This window comes from Aquarana catesbeiana, linkage group LG01 (genome assembly GCF_042186555.1).
Source record: "Aquarana catesbeiana isolate 2022-GZ linkage group LG01, ASM4218655v1, whole genome shotgun sequence".
NCBI classification, from domain to species: domain Eukaryota; kingdom Metazoa; phylum Chordata; class Amphibia; order Anura; family Ranidae; genus Aquarana; species Aquarana catesbeiana.
In genome coordinates, this window is record NC_133324.1 from 116,733,990 (window position 1) to 116,754,841 (window position 20,852).

The 20,852-nt window shown below is 39.9% G+C and overlaps 1 protein-coding gene across 2 annotated transcripts in view; it reads left to right on the forward strand.

Moving 5' to 3' along the window:
* The window catches only part of ZSWIM6 (zinc finger SWIM-type containing 6), a 198,054-nt gene extending 178,773 nt beyond the window's left edge, over positions 1-19,281 (forward strand). For both annotated transcript variants that reach the window (XM_073623231.1, XM_073623239.1), the window contains 5 exons: positions 1,118-1,253; positions 6,414-6,571; positions 7,843-8,006; positions 11,028-11,109; positions 12,563-19,281. In XM_073623231.1, coding sequence (XP_073479332.1) covers positions 1,118-1,253; positions 6,414-6,571; positions 7,843-8,006; positions 11,028-11,109; positions 12,563-13,425 — 1,403 coding nt within the window. In that variant the 3' untranslated portion in view covers positions 13,426-19,281. The remainder of the gene's footprint in view (positions 1-1,117; positions 1,254-6,413; positions 6,572-7,842; positions 8,007-11,027; positions 11,110-12,562) is intronic.
* The last annotated feature ends 1,571 nt before the right edge of the window (positions 19,282-20,852 follow it).

A 20,852-nucleotide genomic window follows, 5' to 3' on the forward strand; every position in this document is an offset into this window, starting at 1 on the left:
TCTTCCTGCGCCAAGATGTCAGCGCTTCAGGCGCTCTCATCTTCACCAGTCTTGCTTCCAGGTTCGCGGACTCTCCTCTGTGACGCAGGAGCCACCGATCGCGGCACAGGGCTCTTAAGAAATTGCACAGGTGGCTATTCCTTCAGAGCGCATGTGCCAGTGATGTCACTGGCTGCATGTACACTAAATATCTCCTAACCGCGCACATTAAGGAGATATTTACACTACCTATAGGTAAGTCTTATTATAGGGTTACCTATAGGTAAAAGCAAGAGATGGACGTTTACTTCCACTTTAAGGCTTTAGAACCACTTTAAACAAAGCTGTGTTGCGAAGAATCGCCAGAGTAAAAGCTCAGGAACCTTTCATACAGCATGAAAATGCCTTTTAATATAGACATCTCATCTGTAACTAATTTATGTAAATATGTAAAAATGTTGCATTTATGTAGCTCGCAGCAGCCTCAGAATTGAGCAGTTTGGCCTTAGGTACATGCAGATCACAGCAGTACTTTGTGATCCCTGATCTAATTACATCTATTAACAAAAATCAGATACTAAAATATAAGAATCTCACCCATGTAGTAGAAATTGTCACCAAAGGACTATCCTGTCAATAATAACACTTCTTTACCTACACCTTCTCTGCCTGTCATGTGATTGAACCCACTGTTTTGCCCATGTATTGGGGTGTATTGGTATGTTTTTCTCCTTGTGAGATCTGGGGCAGAAATGTGTTTGGTTTTTCGCCAAAGATTGAAATCCTGGATTGGCAACCTCAGCACTCCAGCTGTGATGAAGCTGAAAATCCCGTCATGCCTGTGGCTGTCAAGTCTTGCAGTGCCTCATAGGACTTGTAGTTCACAATAGCTGGAGTGATGACTTTGCTTACCCCTGATCTAGGTGATCTCCAGCAGATACTATAGTGTTTCCAGAGCTTTGTAGAGAACTTTCTGTTGGAGAGAACTGGGCAGTATGGTGAGGGTAAATATGCAACTTTAGATTATAAGCACCACTTGATTGCTTGTATGTTCTCTGTGGAAGAGTGAAATATTACATGCATTTATAATGAGAAATGAGAGCTGTTATCATAATGAAGTCATGTCTTCTCTCCACAGCTGGACCATACAGTGGTTTGGGTGAAATCATCCATCGAGAGAGTATTCCAATGCACACATTTGCCAAGTATCTCTTCACCTCCCTCCTACCTCACGATGCTGAACTGGCATACAAAATTGCACTGCGAGCAATGAGGTTTGTCTTGGCCAAGTTTTATTTATTACATTTAAAGTGATCGCTGACAAAACTTTCTGATTTCCACCTTCTCCTGTCTAGCCAAACATAATGATGAACTTGAGTGAACATGCACCAGGCAGCTAGATTAGCTCTGATATGGTTAGTTTGGGAGAATAGTTGCCTTTTCAAGCTTTTTAGTCTAATATTGTGATCCATTCCTATGGATCGATCTTCTCAGTGGGATTTTAAATTTGAAAGTACAGACTTCAAGTTGTGTGTGCATATACTGTACATATGTATATACTGTAAACAAAAAAAATTATATATTTGCATTGGTCTATTTTTATTTTTTTTTTGGTAGTGCAGAACAATTCTTGTGCTTTCCTGTTATTTCAGTGCAGTCAATTAGCTCAGACTGAAATCTCTAGTGTATCCTGTTTGATAGCAATTCAGCAGGGTTGCGGAGGACAAATATACTGATGGCCAATAAGGGGAGAATGTATATACTATTATTATTATTATACAGGTTTTTTAATAGCACCAACAGTTTACATAGTTACATAGTAGACAAGGTTGAAAAAAGACACAAGTCCATCCAGTTCAACCTGTGTGTGTTTATGTTAATATTACATTGCATACCCCTGTATGTTGTGGTCGTTAAGATACCCATCTAATTATCGATGCTCCCCGCTAAACCACTGCTTGTGGAAGAGAATTCTACATCCTTACCACTCTGACAGTAAAGAACCCTCTAACAAGTTTAGGGCTGCAACTAACGATTATTTTCATAATCGATTAGTTGGCCGATTATTGTTTCGATTAATCGATTAATCGGTTGATAAGCTTAAAAAAAAAAAAGTGTTGTGTATAATTTAGTTAATATGTAAAGTTTTAAAAAAAGGCAATTTATTCTTAAATATCTCTATGCAGTGGTAAATATAAATAACTATATGGTTAGGGAGCAACATATCTAATCCACTCTGAGAATAACAGACAGAAGAGATATACTGTATATACAATTAGATGAGATATACTGTATATACTATTAGAGGAGATATACTGTATATACTATTAGAGGATATATACTATTAAAAAAGGGTGAATCTGGTAAATATCATCAGACTCAGAGATCAATTTTTTTTTATTTAAAAAACAAACAATGTCTTCCTTCAAAAAAAATGGCATTTTAAGAACATTTGTTAAATTTTTTAATTGTTAGTGGGGTCAAATTGACGTTCATTTTCAACCATGGTGACAATTTGTAAATAGAAAACTTCTTGGTCAAAGGAATTTTCAGACGGTGTATGTGGTTTTCGTTCATTTTAAAAACAGAATGTTAAAAACAAGTGAAAATTTCAAACATTCTTTCATTCAGCGAATGTACAAAGATTTTTCGTCTGAATATTCTCTTCTGAAAATTGATCCGTGTGGCCAGCATAAGGCTCGGTACACACCTATGCAGTTTGCTTTTGATATGTTTCTGCAATGCTTTTTGCTGTGCGTTTTGATTTTTGCGCACGTGATTTTGCTGCAATTTGCATTTTTTTTTGCATTTTTTGGCCCAATTTGTTGTTGGGCAGATTAAAAAACACAAATTGCTACAAAAACGCATTACATGCTTTTCTGCAGCTTTTCCATTGAAGTGTATTGAACCAAAAAAGCACCGTTTTACATAAAAAAAAGTCCCTGAACCTTTCCAAATACGCAGCAGCTGAAAAAAAGCATAGATGTGAACGTGTTCCATAGGAAACCATGTAAATGAACTGCAGTGCGTTTCTGCAAAAAGCACCAAAAAACACACAGATGTGAACCACGTCTAAGAGGTTTAGTAACATAATGGGGGTTTAAAAAAAACTAAAATTAGCCCTTTATAGTACAAAAAAAGCAAATAATCTCTATTGTAAGGGGTTCATTTTTTTACTGCAGAACTGTGAAAGTAACATTTACAGTAGCGATTATTTGCTCTTTTTGTACTATAAAAGGCTCAATTTAATTTTTTTTAACCCCATTATGTTACTGGCCGATTAATCGATTATGAAAATAGTAATCGATTATTTTCATAATCGATTAGTTGTCGATTAATCGATTAGTTGTTTCAGCCCTAAACAAGTTTAAGGTTAAACCGCTTCTCTTCTAATTTTAGTGAATGGCCGCAAGTCTTTTTGAATTCCCTTTCACTGAAGAGTTTTATCCCTATTGTGGGGTCACCAGTACGGTATTTGTACATTGATATCATATCCCCTCTCAAGCGTCTCCTCTCCAGAGAGAATTAGTTCAATGCTTGTAGTCTTTCCTCATAGCTGAGATCCTCCAGCCCCTTAATTAGCTTTGTTGCCCTTCTCTGGACTCTCTCCAGCACATCCCCCCTGAGGACTGGTGCGCAGAACCAAATGGCATACTCCAGGTGCGGCCGGACCAGAGTCTTGTAGATTGGGAGAATTATCGGTTTATCTCTTGAGTTTATCTCCTTTTAAATGCATGCCAATATTTTGTTGGCTGTGCTTGCAGCAGCTTGGGATTGCAAACCATTGTGAACCTATCATCTACTAGGACCCCCTGGTCCTTTTCCATCCTAGATTCCCCCAGAGGTTTTCCCCCTAGCGAGTAAATTGCATTCACATTTTTGGCACCCAAATGCATTATTTTACATTTTTCAACATTAAACCTCATTTGCCATGTAGTTGCCCACACCATTAATTTGTTTAGGTCTTCTTGTAAGCTTTCCACATGCTGCAGAGATGTTTTTGCCCTGCTTAACTGCGTACCGTCCTCAAATACAGAGATTGAGCTATTTATCCATCCTCCAGATCGTTTATGAATAAATTAAAAAGGATAGGTCCCAGGACAGAACCCTGGGGGACCTGACTTTGCACACCAGACCATTCCGACTACTCCCCACTTATCACCACCCTCTGAACTCGCCCCTGTAGCCAGTTTTCAATCCAGGCACTCACCCTTTGGTCCATGCCGACAGACCTCAGTTTGTACAGTAAACGTTTGTTGGGAACTGTATCAAATGCCTTTTTCAAAATTCAGATACACCACATCTACAGGCCTTCCTTTATCTAGATGGCAGCTCGCTTCTTCATAGGAGGTTAATAGATTGGTTTGGCAAGAACGATTCTTCATGAAACCATGCTGATTACTGCTAATAATTCCGTTTTCATTACTAAAATCTTGTATATAGTCCCTTATCGTTCCCTCCAATAGCTTGCAGAGTATTGATATTATGCTGACTGGTCTTTAGTTCCCAGGGATATATCTCGGCCCTTTTTTAAATATTGGTGCCATGTTGGCTTTTCTCCAATCAGCTGGTACCATTCCATTCAGTAAACTGTCCACAAAAATTAGGAACAATGGTCTGGTTACTGTATCCCCCCATTCCCCTTGTGAAGACTGAGGAGAAGAATATATTCAAAACCTTCGCCATCTCTCCGTCTTTTGTAACCAAATTCCCTTCATCATCCTTTATGGGGCCAATATGATCTGGCCTCCCTTACTTGCTATTTTTATATACTTAAATCATTTTTGGGGATTTTTTTTTTTTTTTCTCTCTTTTTTATCTCCGCTATGTGCCTTTTGTGTTCTATCTTAGCCGCCCGGATTGCACCCTTACATTTCTTCTTGCATTCTTTGTAAAGTTGGAATGATGACAATGACCCCTCTACTTTGTAATTTTTGATGGCCTTTTCTTTTGCTTTTATATGCATTTTTACGTTGGAGTTGAGCCACCCAGGATTTGTATTAGCTCTTTTAAATTTATTTACCCTTGGAATGCACTGGCCAATACCTTTTAATTAGTGTGCTCTTAAAGCACTCTGATTTTTCCTCTGTGTTCTTTGTTCCTAGGATTTTATCCCACTTAATACCTTCTAGCAAAGAGTATAGTTTAGGGAAGTTTGCTCTTTTGAAATTCAGTGTCTTTGTATTACCCTTATGCTTCTTATTTCTGTGATTTATACTGAAGCTAATTGATCTGTGGTCGCTGTTTCCTAAGTTGCCCTCCTGTTTCCATATCCGTGATCAGGTCTGTGTTAGTAATTAGTAGGTCTAGTAATGCATTGTTTCTTGTTGGTACATTTACCATCTGACCCATGAAATTGTCATGCAAGACATTTAGGAAATGACGAGCCATAGACGTACCTTCTGCCCAGTCTATATCTGGATAGTTAAAATCCCCCATTATCATGGCACTACCTATCCTTGCCCCCATTCCAAACTGTAATAGGAGGGTCGCCTCCCCCTCCTCCCTCTGATTAGGGGGCCTATAGCATACGCCCAGTATTTCTTCCCCTTCGTTTCCTTCCTTTGCAGCTCCACCCATAAGGACTCCACCTCCTTCCTTGCTCCATTGGGGATGTCATCCCTCACAATCACTTGCACATCGTTCTTGATGTACAGGCATACCCCTCCCCCTTTTTACCCTCCCTATCTCTGCGATATAGGGAATACCCCTGGATGGTTGCCAACCAATCATGAGAGTTATTAAACCAAGTCTCTGAAATTCCCACAAAATCTAAATCCTCCTCGTACATCAGCAGCTCCAGTTCTCCCATCTTGTCAGTCAGACTTCTAGCATTAGTGTACAAGCCTCGTAGTTTTGTCCGGTCGCATACTATCTCCTTGTTGGTAATGAGGCTGCAATATGGATTTGTCAAATTGCAGCCTCAACAGTTTATGCAGCTCTTTACAATATAAAAGGGAGACAGTACAGTTAGAATATACAATAAAATACAAGAGGGTTAAAAGGGCCATGCTCAAAGGAGCTTACAATCTAATAGGGTGGGGCAAGTGGTTTAAAATTTTGTAAATGTGGGGGATGAGCTGATGGAAGTAATAAAAGCATTAGTTGAAGGGATGATAGGCTTCCCTAAAGAGATGACTTTTCAGGGATCACCTAAAGGCAGCCAGAGTAGGAGATAGCCGGACAGGTTAGGGTAGAGAGTTCCAGAGGATGGGAGAGACTCTGCAGAAGTCCTGGATACTAGCAAATACTTGAATACCAAATCAAAATAAGGAACAAGCAAGTAAAAGAAAATAAAAAGTATAATCTGTATTCCGTACAAAAATATCCTAGTTCCCTCCCCCCACTATGCTCAGATTGTACCTTGTCCTCTGTTCAGTTGATTGGAGCCCTTGGCTCAGACTTTGTTCACATTGAAGTCTCTGTGTCTGCAGGTTGCTAGTGTTGGAATCCACGGCTCCCACTGGAGACATGTCCCGCCCGCACCACATCGCCTCAGTTGTTCCTAACCGTTATCCCCGTTGGTTCACCCTGAGTCATATTGAGTCGCAGCAGTGTGAGCTGGCATCAACAATGCTGACCGCAGCCAAAGGTACAGTGATATGGACCATTTGCTAGTATTTCTAAGCCAGACTGTTTTTTTTTCCCTCTTTTAAACTGAATGTAGTGTATCTAGCTAAAGCTTCTTGTAACAAGTCAGACAGAAATTTAATTAGCAATGCCTACTAGCACAGACTTGGTATTTGCTTTTCTGTTCTGTCTCCGATTTTCTTACCTAGAGGACCAGTTGGAACAATGCTAGACTAATGTGGCCAGTGGAAGTGCAACATTTATTTTTCACCAGTTTTATTGCTATGGTGGTGTTGTAGTGTGATCATCCCTAACTGGTGAATAGATTCATAAGAGGTCTGTGCCTGCACTACGGAGTACAAGAATACCTCTTCAACATCTGAGCTTATCTTCAGGAAGTTGGTCCTGCAGTAAGAACAAAGTAGTCACACTATATAATTACACTGAAGATTGGATCAAATCACAGTTGCAGTAGTGTAAATTTAGCCTTAGGCCCCTTTCACATGGGCGAACCTGTCAGTTTTTTAGGCGGTCCCAATCAGGCCATCCATTGCCCTCTATGGAACAGCGGGTGTCAAAGGACATGTGTCCGTTGACACCCACTGACGTCCGATACAATCCTATTTGGCAAAAATAGACGGATGGGGATCTGTTCCAAACTACGGCCCTCCAGCTGTTGCGGAACTACACGTCCCATGAGGCATTGTAAAACTCTGACATTCACAGACATGACTAGGCATGATGGGAATTGTAGTTCCTGAACAACTAGAGGGCCATAGTTTGGAGACCTCTGGCGGATCGGATGGTCATCGAGTGTAAATGGACGGGTGGTCCGTTTACATCCGACCACCCATAGAAGACAACAGGCTGTGTCTGTGTCCACTCTGCATGAGCAGATACAGACAAGCCATCCGTCTGCTTAGGGGATCAGCAGACAGATTCCCTGCTGAGCAGGCGGATCCACTGCCGGAGTCCCACTGTGTTCAATGCCGCGGACTTGCGATGGGGCATAAACACAGTCTGAATGTTTAAAAGGGACATGATATATAAACAAGGGTTTAAAGGGGAGCTGCCATAACGGACATGTTTTTGAAAGGGCAAGCTCCAATAATGCAGTTTCCTTCTATTGGATTTTTTAGAACTCCATGAGTTTCTAGTAATATACTGTATATATTTTTCATCTGTGCTGGAGAGTCATGTGTTTGTCTGCTGCTTTCAATGAAGAAATAAGCAGTCTCTCATTTTTTAAAGAAATTACAGTAATAAAGGTAATTATTTTCTGTTCCCTTGCAGGTGATGTTAGGCGACTGGAAACAGTGTTAGAATCCATCCAGAAAAACATCCACTCCTCATCGCACATATTTAAACTTGCACAGGATGCATTTAAAATAGCGACTTTAATGGACAGTTTACCAGATATAACGCTTTTGAAAGTATCTTTGGAGCTGGGCCTTCAGGTTAGTAAATGCTTTAACTGAGATTTGATCAGGATGGCGTTACTTTGTGTGTATGGTCAAGTTTTGGTTATGCATACATTTTAAAGTGTAAGTTCACCTTTACAGAAAAATCTGGGGGGTGGGGGGGTTGAGGAGGGGGTCCTCGGTAAGTTCACCTTACAGATTTTTCTATAAAGGTTAACTTACCCTTTAAGGGCACGTCACTTTGAAGTTAACAAGCATCAAATAATAAGTCCCCTACATAATTTTACACCTTATGATTTCCAGCTACAGAAAGAAAACTTATGGGAGAATTGATACTTGCTTTGACCATTTCTGCTGTATGTCTATTTCTTATGGCACTGTACCCAGTACTCCCTTATCCTTACATACACAGCACTGCTATGGTAACCTAAAATTTGCATGGAGGACGAAGACCACACTTATAAACTAGGCCTTCAGGTCTATGGGGCAGCTTCTATAAGTCTTATCCGTGCTTCAGAAAATGGAAAAAAATATATACATTATGCTTTTTCCAAGATGTTAACACGTTTGGAGACATACCTTATTGGCCTGTGAGGTGTGAGTGGGGCTGGGAGCAAAGTGCTGTTCATCATACCACTCTGCATCTGCAAATCCACCCCCAGTATTCAGCAGACACTTCTTATATTTTATAAGGTTTAGTGCTGTAAATCTTTCAAATCATGAGTGCCTCTCATCGCTACTAAAGGAACTGGATGGCCTCTAAAATCTTAAGGGATGCCAAATTTCACATGTGCTGTGCAGAAGTAATTTCAGGCAGTTAAAGCCAAACTCAACCCATCAATTTAAATGCTTCCTAAAACCGTTACGTTCAAGGCATGCCATGAATGAGAACTGTCACGTTTGCTTGTGTTCTTAACCACTTCAGCCCTGGAAGATTTTACCCCCTTCCTGACCAAAGCACTTTTTACAATTTGGCACTGCGTCGTTTTAACTGACAATTGTGTGGTCATGCAATGCTGTACCCAAATGAAATTTGCATCCTTTTTTTTACCACAAATAGAGCTTTCTTTTGGTGGTATTTGATCACCTCTGCATTTTTTATTTTTTGCGCGATAAACAAAAAAAGCGACAATTTTGAAAAAAAAAACAAAGAAAAACAATATTTTTTACTTTTTGCTATAATAAATATCTCCAAAATTAAAAAAAAAAAATTCTTCATCAGTTTAGGCCAATATATATTCTTCTACATATTTTTGGTAAAAAAAATCGCAATAAGCGTATATTGATTGGTTTGCGCAAAAGTTAAGCGTCTACAAAATCCCCCATTATAATGACACTAGCTTGTCATTATAATGTACAGGTACAGTGTAGCACATCTGCGCAATTGTCATTCAAAGTGCGACAGCGCTGAAAAATGGCTTGGACAGAAAGGGGGTGTAAGTGCCTGGTAGGCAAGTGGTTAAACATTGATGACAAACTGTGTACTTTGGTCTCTAAAAACATGTGCAGCACTCCCACGTTATATTTTCATAGAAATTGGAATGTAAAAATGTACAACCATAAAACAGGCCACTTCTTCTTCTCTTAAAATATTTTTTTTTTACCTTCTGAAATTGTAAAAATACAAACTGCACAAATTGACCAGCTTTGCTTCTGCATAAGTAATAAAGATGGTCAAGTGTGCTTGTTAATTGCATTTGCACTTGAAAGGGCTTCACACGGTGACCAGAACAACTTGCAGCTCAATGTTCTTATGGAAGATTACATGGTCCTAGAACCAATTTTCCTGAAGCTTAAAGTGAACCTGTCCTCTGCTGCTTACCTAAAGCACCATCTAAGAACTTGCTATATGCCCTTTCTGAAATAAAATCCTTAGTGTTGGCTTGTATCAGACGTTGAGGGTGTGGTAACATCACTCTCTTGGACATATTACAGTGCTCAGACCTGGCCATTGGCTACTAGACCCAAGGGCCATTAAAAGGGAGGTCTCCTCCATACTTGGAAGGTGCTGGATATTGTTGCAGCAGAACTCTGGCTTAATCAAGGATTTGGGGGTTCTACCTGTTACAGCCATAGACAGCAGTAAAAACCCCGCAGAACACTAAACAGTGCCTTTTTTACATCAAAAACTAAAAAAAAAAAGTAGCCCGTTTGATCCAATTTAGATTTCTCTTCTGCATTGTCTTGTTTGTGAGTGTGCCTGTGTATAGAGAATGGAAGCTTATGCTTAGGCTTAGTTTAATATTGATTCCTCATAATGGTTATTTATGGGATCCTTAATAGCTTTGTCAAAGTGTGTGTGAAATCAATTTTGTCTTTTCCCGAGTGGTAAATAGCATACATTAAAAATGGGCAGGTTGTATAAACGAAATCAAGACATGTTTCCCTTGAGACTTACAGTATGCACCCGTTAGCAGTCTATCAGCTCTTTAGTAGTGTCATCAGGAGTGTTTGAACTGTACCAATTCTAATACCAAGTATCCCGCAATACCTTCCAATACCAAGCATCCTGCAATACCTTCCAATACCAAGCCACCAAATTATAGCTTGTTATAAACAACCTTTTGAAGTACTAAACTGGTCATGACATATTGCCACAAAGACTAACTAAACTGTCAGACACACAGGGAAGAGTTCAAGAGTAGGAACTGCAATCTGTCAACTCCTTAACAGGTCTGAACCAAGGCAATGCTACTGGCTCTTTTGTTCAAAATATATGCATGTATACAGTATATACACTGCAACCCCAAAGTTCAAGTTATCAGCCTTGTTTAGTTTACCTCTATGAACTGCAGAACACAGCCCCTCTGTTATTAAGAGGGGAAGCTATTCTGTAGTTCAAATTAGGAGCAGGCATCCTAAGGTGACATCGCTTCTTCTCTGTAGGTGCAGTTAATGTCACCCTAGAACAAGAAGAGATACAAATGGCCGCTGAAAGTCGTTATGTCTAGGTAGACCAATTTTACACAACTCTGTATAGGATGTACAATCACCGTGTGTGTGTGCCACGTTAAAGACCTTTCTTTGCTGTAATTTCACCAGTCTCTTGCCTTGCAGGTAATGCGTATGACCTTATCCACTTTAAACTGGCGTCGTCGGGAAATGGTTCGATGGCTAGTAACATGTGCAACTGAAGTAGGTATGTAAAATGAAGACTAGTCTGCTTCTCTTATCTGTGCCGCTGTTGGAATATCACAGATCTTATCTTCTCATGCACCCTTTGGAAAGCGCGCTCTCTGTAGCAAACTCACCCTTGCCCATGACCCTTTTTATCACGAACATGTTTAATCTACTTACTGTTACTGAAACCTGGCTTCAAGAAACAGACTCTGCTTTTCCTGCTTCCGTCTCTCATGGTGGTCTCCTCTGGACTCACTCTCCCTGACCCAAAGGACAGAAGGGAGGTGGAATTGGAATCCTTCTATCCTCAGAAAGCAATTTTCATTTTCTTCACTCACCTTCCTCACTGTCCCTCTCCTCATTTGAGACACACCGAATTTTGTCTATTTTCTCCACTTTCTTTAAGAAAAGTGCCATGAGGGCCATTCAGAAATTTGGCAACAGATCTGCCTGCATGATGATGACATTCTCCTTGAAAGATAACTGTATTTATAATAAGGGTCCCCACCATCAGCTGCTGACTGGCTGGTGCCAGTTTCCCCCACACTACTTTGACAGAGACCATGTGCAAGTGCCACATGTATTTATGAAAATAAAGCTTTATAAAATGTTACAGTCTTTAATAATTCAATAGAAAATAGAAGATATGTAATTCTTAAAATAGGTATGCAGCAAAGAATATAAGCGTAACAGTAGCAAACCATGGATGCTCACATTTCATTGACTAAAAATTAGTGTGTGCACATCCATTGCTAATGATCTAGACATAGGGTCCTGTTCGTACTTCAGCTGAGCTTTTCCATATGCTAATGAGTTGTACTGTTGGTTGCTTTTCCTATTTGTTTAAAGGGGTTGTAAAGTCAGAAGTTATTCTATGCATAAGATAAAAAGCCTTCTGTGTGCAACAGCCCTCCTAATACTTACCTGAGCCCCATCTCTGTCCAGCGATGTCCACAAGTGTTTCAGCCATCTGGGACTCTCCCTCCTGATTGGCTGAGACACCGCAGCGGCGCCATTGGTTCCCACTGCTGTCAATCAAAGTCAGTTAGCCAGTCAGGAGAGAGGGGGCTTGGCTAGACCATAGCCCCGTGTCTGAATGGACACACGGAGCTGCAGCTCGGCTTGGGTGCCCCCATAGCAAGCTGCTTGCTGTGGGGGCACTCAAAAGGAGGGAGGGGCAGGAGCACCGAAGAGGAGGATCTTGGCTGCTCTGTGCAAATCCACTGCACAGAGCAGGTAAGTATAACATGTTTGTTAGAGAAAAAAAAAAAACAAGACTTTACAATCACTTTAAATGTGTGTATTCATTACTAGCGGGTGGCACATTTTGTTGTGTGGAAATAAATTATGTTTATTCATTTCAAAGTCTACTTTTGATGGTTGCTCTTGCTGTTTGGGTTTTCTGTTGTGTAAATAAATGCAATCCTCATGGAGGGAGATAAGACAGTAACATTTTTTCTTTTCATACGCAGGTGTTTATGCACTGGACAGCATCATGCAGAGCTGGTTCACGCTCTTCACTCCGACAGAGGCCACTAGCATTGTTGCTACGACGGTGATGTCCAACAGCACCATTGTTCGCCTGCATCTGGACTGCCATCAGCAGGAAAAGCTGGCCAGCAGTGCTAGGACGCTTGCGCTCCAGTGCGCCATGAAGGACCCCCAAAACTGTGCCCTCTCAGCACTTACTTTATGTGAAAAGGATCACATAGCTTTTGAGACTGCTTACCAAATTGTCCTGGATGCTGCTACAACTGGCATGAGCTACACACAGCTTTTTACGATAGCACGGTACATGGAGCACCGTGGTTACCCCATGAGGGCATACAAACTGGCTACGTTGGCCATGACACACCTGAACCTGAGTTACAACCAGGATACACACCCTGCCATTAATGACGTTTTGTGGGCATGTGCGCTCAGCCATTCGCTTGGAAAAAACGAGCTAGCAGCGATAATACCTCTAGTGGTCACAAGTGTCAAATGCGCAACAGTACTTTCAGACATTCTGCGCAGGTGCACTTTGACCACGCCTGGGATGGTGGGTCTTCATGGACGGAGGAACTCTGGCAAGCTTATGTCACTGGACAAATCCCCTTTGCGACAGCTCTTGGATGCCACGATCGGGGCCTATATAAACACAACACATTCGCGGCTCACGCACATCAGTCCTCGACACTACAGTGAGTTTATAGAGTTCCTTAGCAAGGCCCGAGAGACCTTCTTAATGGCTCACGATGGACACATTCAGTTTACACAATTCATCGACAACCTAAAACAAATTTACAAAGGGAAAAAGAAACTGATGATGTTGGTCCGGGAGCGGTTCGGTTGACAATGTGTGAATGGGGAGGGGAGGGGGGGGAAAGTTTGTTTATACTTGAGCCTGCCTTTATATCCTTTTTAACTTAAGAAAAAAAAGACAAAACAATACAAAAAAAAAAGAGCCACACCGGTATTATGTGTATAGTTCAATTGAGTTTGCAAACAAAAATTGTCATGTTGTGAAAGTCTGTGTATTTTTTTTTTTTTCTCTTTTTCTTTTTTTTTTTTACTTTTATTTTCAGTTATCTGTGTGTATGAGAGAGGTTCAAGGTTTGGTTTACACTGAGTATATGTTGTCTAGTGGCAAAAGCCCACATAGCTCTCATTTTCTGTATTCGTTCACAGCCTCAAAGATAAAAGAAAACACGAATGGCTTTAAAAGATGTACAAAAAAAAAAATCTTGAAAAAATACCAAACTAAAAAAAAAAAAAATCCTTCTTCCCTCCATCCTATGACAAGTACCTCGAATGGATTCAGCTTTACTCTTCTCTATTTCATACTTACATTTCAACCTTGGCAACCACAGAACCCCAATAAGACAACAATGCTAATAGTAAAACAAAAGTTAAGGCTGACCAAATGTGGCTTTGCAATGCAGATCATCTATAAGCATGACACCACAATAACTGTGCATGTGGAAACTTAGCGACTGTCAACATACATTCTCAGGGATTATCAAGAAAAAAAGAATGAGAGCATTTATTGTACTGTATATATATTATAGTATATGTCTGAATATTGAAAACAAAGTATAACATTAACTAATTTATAAAAAAAATATTCTATGTAATGCAAGATACTTGAAGCTGCAGTAGCTTGGTTTAAACAAACTAAAACACAAAGGAAGCAAGCATATCAAAGCGAGACATGCGCCTTTTTTTTTTTTTGTTTTGTTCTTTTTTTTTTTTTTTTTTTTTTTTTTAGTGTTGGCGAAGGTGGTGATCATAACATGCTGGGCATCTATGCAGAGCCACCTCCATTTGTTGCATGGCTTGGCTGATACTGGTTGGGGAAAAGACACTTTTTGAAATAGTTTTTGTTGTTAGCTTTTGCTTTAGTAGGTCGGTAGGAATATTTTTCTTTAAAGGAGAACTCCAAAGGGACAATATTTTCAGTAAAAGTAGAAATTGGGTCATAAAAACTTGGTTGTACAAACTGCTCCTAGAGGGAAAGCACAAGTGATAAAGCAGCTGCCCCAAATCTGTAGTAAGTCAATGTGATAAAAGTGAGAAAGAGGAAGCACTAATAAACAAAAATAAAAGATCCACGTATCACAATTGCATAAATATATAAAGTGTTATCCAAATCTCATTAGACAAAATAATGATCGTCCAAATGGTACAAATTGAATATGAACATAAGCCAACCACCACCTATGGAAAGCAGCTCACCGTTCTGTTTAGACCCCCATTGCTAGGAAGGTCACTACTATGATGATCAGATGTATAACTCAGAATCCTAAAATCTCTATCAAGATTAACACGGGTACTTGTATTTCAGTCTCCATTAATGTAATATATTCAAAGCTTTAAAAAAAAAAAAAAAAGAAAGAAAATCAAAACTTAAAGTGGCTGTAAACCCGATTCATGAAATTTGAGCTGGGCACATATCGTCTCCTGCTCCGTTCTTCTGTTATCGCCTGATAACTTCTGACACGTTCTCCATTAACTGAGATAAAAGCAGGCTGAATTTTGTGTTGTGGGAGGTTACTATAAATAGATTAGAGCAGAGCTGCCCAATTCACAGAACAGTTCTGAGAGTCTTTGCTTATGTGGAGAGGGGGTGTGTGCCTTTCCTCCAATCAGCTGTCTTGGCTGTATGCCCAGACTTCACTACAGTGTTGAACAGGAAGAGAAAATCTCTTAACAGGATCTGAACATTCTAAACAGTATATAAAGCTGAAGACAGCAGATATACATGTAAAACTTATGTAGGGAGATTTGTTTCATCCCTCTGTATCATCTGAGGCTGTGGGTATATGTGAGGATTTACATCCACTTTAAGTGAAAGTTTTTCTTCAGATGAAGCATATTCACTATGAGAAGTTTGCTTTTACAAAGGCTGTTTTTTTTTTTTTTTTTTTTTTACTCAAAAAATTTCTTGGTGGTCTTTTTTAACCTTTGAGTATATTGCTTCAATGAAGACCTGGATGAAGCATGCTAATCTTGACTTAAGCCTAGTACAAACGGGCCGGCATCGACCCATTCAATAGAAACCAGCCGACATTAGGCCTGCGTGTATGGTAACCAATCCAACAGAAGCTGCCCATCCAGACGGATTCTGTCGAAAGCTCATGACCGAAAAAGGTCTGCCGATCGCTGCTCTCAGCCAATGGCTGTCTCCGAGTCAAAACACAATAGCATAGCAGGGGAGATTGCTTTACGAACATCGGAATGTTAGTACAGTGGCTCTGACCTAAGCAATCAGTCTTTTTCGTTTAACCAATAAACTAGTGGTGTTTTGGAGGCTTTACTATACGATGTGGAGATTCAGGAATTCTGAGTTTTACATCTGACCATCATGAGTGTTTGACCTTCCAAGCAATAGGATTCTGACCATATAACAGTGAGCTTGGATTGGTGGTGAATCAAGATTTGATTTGGACTTTCAGCTTTTTGTCTTAGATTTGTTTTTTTGGTTTGCAATTTGCACTGGATCTTTTATTTTTTTTTATTGCTCATGCATACTTGATTTTCTTTGAGTTATGAGCTGTGGCATGCCCTCCCGAAGAATACAGGTAACTGTATTTCCAGTTGTGGATATGAGGGGGGGGGGCCTTTGTGCACATGGGCTTCAGCTTTTATAAGAGCAGCATGTACAATGAGTAGTTGCAAAGCTTTCCGCTGGCTTTATTGAAGACTTTAAAGTGCTAGTCAGTATTCCCATCAAAATGTATTTTACCATCTCAAAACTGGAGCTGAAGAATACTTTAAACAAGCTTCTAGCAGGCTTTAGCCACCTTTTTTAGTAAATTTCAGCACAACTTGAAACGTAAAGTGAATTCCAGCTTTCATTTGACTTTAAATAGTTCTGGTCCGAATGGACTATTTTCTGTTTCAATTGTTTTTATTGAATGTTTTCGGAGAAATAAGGAAGGAACATAGCAAAGCTACGAACGATCCTCGACAAGCTCTTTACATTCAACAACATAAATACATAACAAAAATAAAGAGAGGGACGTAAAAGGGCCACAGCAAATTGGATGAACTGATCATAGTGTCCCTTATAGTCCCATACAAATAGGGAGATCAAACATCTGATGAACGGCTTCATAATGTAGACTCCTAATGCCATGAGGAATGAAAGAAAGCCATCGCCGAGACAGCCAAGTGGACTATTTTCTTTGTTACTTTGTTGTCGATTTGTGCGCTGATTGGGCAAGGTGGAAATCCTTGCATCATCCACCAGCCTTTCCATCTCGGCCAATCAGAAGAAGCCTTGCATTCATTGATAAAAATAAAAGGCATCTTCTAAATAACAGAAACGTGATTAGGCTGACTCAGATTTTGTTATGGCAGCAGATGGGGAAGTTAATGCTCCAGTTTTCTGATACAACACACACAGCAGCTGTATAGTAAAGTAAATGGCTTGGCCTAAGCAAACTATTAAAGTCAAATGAAAGCTGGAATTCGCCTTTTAAGTCAGCTTCTAGCTGGCTTCAGAAGGCTCTCTTTTAAGTAGAAGTATGGGTTTAGAAAAAAAAAGTCCATACTTACCTCTATGCTACAGCATTGGTGTAATGCTGCAGCTATCCAACGTCAACTCTAATGCCGCATACACACGGGAAATGTTCGATGTGAGCTTGTTGGAAAGTCCGACCGGGTGTATGCTCCATTGAACATTTGCTGTGGGAATTTCCACCAACAAATGTTTGACAGCAGGTTCTCAAATTTTCTGCCAATAAAGCTTGTTGTCGGAAAGTCAGATCGTGTGTACACAAGTCCGTCGCATTAAAGTTCACACATGCTCTGAATCAAGCAGAAGGAGCCGCACTGGCTATTGAACTTCCATTTTCTCGGCTCGTCGTACATGTTGTATGTCATCGCGTTCTCCCATTCGGAATTTTTGGACAACATTTGTGTGACTGTGTGTATGCAAGACAAGTTTGAGCCAACATCCTTCGAACAAAAATCCACGGTTTTGTTGTTGGAAAATCTGATCGTGTGTACAGGGCATTAGCCTGAGAACTGGGCGCTGATCGCTCCGTTCTCAGAGCAGTCTGTCAGTCACTGCTCTCCACTCTGCTCACTGGAGCACAATGCAGGAGAGGGGGCTGCATGCTGAGCAGTAAAGTCAGCTGTCAATCAGGCAGCTGGCTGGATTCTAACAATATTTTCAGGATCCTTTCAGAGCCTGGAGCCCGCTATCAGCTGACTTTGGGTTGCAGGAGAGCAAAAGTTAGTGGACTTCTGTGACCCACAGATTAGTCCGCATTCTCATTCAGATCTATTTAACTTCCTCAAACTCTAAAGTCTCAAAAATACTGTCCCAAATGAATCTCGTGGTACTTTTTGGAGTGACCATTTTTAAACAACACTACGCTCAGGTGTGAATGTACGCCATTGAAAAATAATGGAAATCCTAGTGTCAAACATTGAGACGCTTTTTGTGAAGCTTTAAATCATGCTTTAAGTCACTCGGGTGTGATTGGGTCCTTAAAACAAAACAAAAAACAAAAGCTTGCTGAAAGCTGTGTAGATGCATTGTGAAGGTTTGTTGTACATGCTGACCTTGTGCACGCTGAATGCCTGTTGTGTACAGCAATTTGTATATGTGACACAAGGAAATGTTGCAGACGGGATGGATTTCCTGCCACCGGTGCAGCACCTTTTTGTGAGCAGTTCTGTCAAACATTGAATCAAAAAGCAAATGGGCAGCACTGCCAAACAGTGCATCCAGGGCCAAAAAAAGACTTCTGTCAAACATTGCAATCCAGAGGCACCAAATAAATGGAACCATATAGAATTACTTACTGAATTTTCCGTTGCCTGGAGTTTTCTCTTAAAAATGCACACAGCCAGTGAGTTGCTTCTAAAAGGACATTTTGTATACAGCCAGAGCCTAAAGCCTTAGCATTAAGAATATAATATGCCACAAAAAAGGGGATTGGGGCCTCCCTTGCAGAGAGATCTTCCAAGACACTTCATTTTTTTCCAAACACAAAAAAGCATCCAAAAATAGAGATTCATCCATGACGCCTTTTGTCAGCAAGCTAACAATAAGCTAACCTGTTGTGCACAAATAACAATATATATATATTTCTGTGTAGGTATTTTGACTTTGTGCAGGGCAGAAAGTTGTGTAGTATGACTGTTCAAACTCGTCTCTAGTTTAATTTTCATTTTTTTTTTTGTTATTGTTTTACTCGAGAAAAACAGCCTTCTATCTTGCCTTGTCTTAATGCTTTAAAATAACCAAACTGGAGATCTAACTACCAAACTTGTTCATTATATAATTAAATACCAACTTCTTGGTTCCAATATTGTGTCTTTTAATTTTTCGCTGAATTGTTCTGTATCCTTGTGCTTTCTAAAACCGTTTTTATTTTTTATGTTTTGGTGCAAAAGTTGTCTAGTGTCTCTTGTTCCCTTCATTAGAGGACATGCTTTAGGTATGTTTGTAAGTATTTTTATTTAGGAAAAAAAAAAAAAAAAAAAGAAAAATTTTCATGTTCATTTTATTTATTACACTAGGTAAAAACGGTTGTACTTCATCACCCCATGTAAACATGCTCATGAAGTTGAAAGTAATTAAGATTTGATACACTGATATCAATTTATTTATGTAACTAAATCACTGTTTTATAAACTTGTTAATGATCAACAATTTTTTTGTTTTGATTAAAATTAGTTTTTTGAAAGCTGATTCTGTTTCATTTTTGGTAGCCTGTGGCTATTTGATATTAATAGGATGCTGTTGTGCTTTCTTTTTATGTGTTGCCAATATAACCTTTTATCTGAAATATTTTTGGCATGGTTTGTACTTTCTTGATAATGCTTTATATATATATAGCTGCAGACTAAAGCAGGTATTCCCATCTGATTGTGAGAGAATGGTCGAGTGAAACTAGAACTGTAGCGAACCCTTCAGAGAGTGTAGCTTAAGGCTGAGTTCACACTGGTGCGAACACAGACATCGCATGTGATTCGCACCGCATTGCTGTGCAGATCACATGTATTGTCTGTGTGATGTGAATTCAGCATTACAGTCTGTATGGCTGAATTTGCATCGTATTTGTCCCAAAATGGTACAGGACCCTTTTTTTGGTCGGCACTGGAATCAGATCGCATGGGCGTTTACACCTATGTGATCTAATTCCTGTTCAATTTCGCAGTTCGCACTGCTATCTGCAAACTGATCTGGCGGTGTCATTACCTTTACATTGACATTTGCAGCAGGTCGCAGAGGGCAGTGTGAACTGCCTGCGAGTGACATGCGATGTGGGAACCCGCACTTGAATCTCGCTGATTCCCGCATCGCACAAGTGTGAACCCGGCCTAAAGCCTCCTTGTTTACTTTAAATAGTTTGGGCCAAGCTGGCCCTACTACTGCCTAACTACTTCCTTTGCTAATAGATTTAATAGATTCGCCCACTATCAGTCTCCTAAAAGACATCAGCTACATACAGTGTTGCCAACCTACCAGATTGAAATTTACTGACACAACACCCAAAATTTACTGGCATTTCCAAAAGTTACAAAATTACAGTTTTGAGTGCAAATTTCAGTGTCTAGGCTACAAACACGTACAATATGCAGCTAGCAATGTGATTGATTTTAGATATTAAGGCAAAAAACATATTTCTTACTTTATTTTCGATATAGTAAGTATAGTGCCTTGAAAAGGTATTCATACCCCATGAAATGTTCCACATTTTGTCATGTTACAGCCAAAAACGTAAATGTATTTTATTAGGATTTTATATTATAGACCAACACAAAGTGGCACATAATTGTGAAGTGGAAGGAAAATAATAAATGGTTTTCAAAATGTATTACAAATATGTGAAAAGTGTGGCGTGCATTTGTATTCAGCCCCCCTGAGTCAATACTTTGTAGAACCACCTTTTGCTGCAATTAAATCTGCAAGTTTTTTGGGGGATGTCTCTACCAGTTTTGCATATCTAGAGAGTGAAATTTTTGCCCATTCTTCTTTGCAAAATAGCTCAAGCTCTGTCAGAGTGGATGGAGAGCGTCTGTGAACAGCAATTTTCAAGGCTTGCCACAGATTCGCAATTGGATTTGGTCTGGACTTTAACTGGGACATTCTAACACATGAATATGTGTTGATCTAAACCAGGGATCTTCAAACTATGGCCCTCCAGCATGATGGGAATTGTATTCCTGAACAACTGGAGGGCCGTAGTTTGAAGACCCCTGTATTAAACCATTCCATTGTAGCTCTGGCTGTATGTTTAGTGTTGTCCTGCTGGAAGA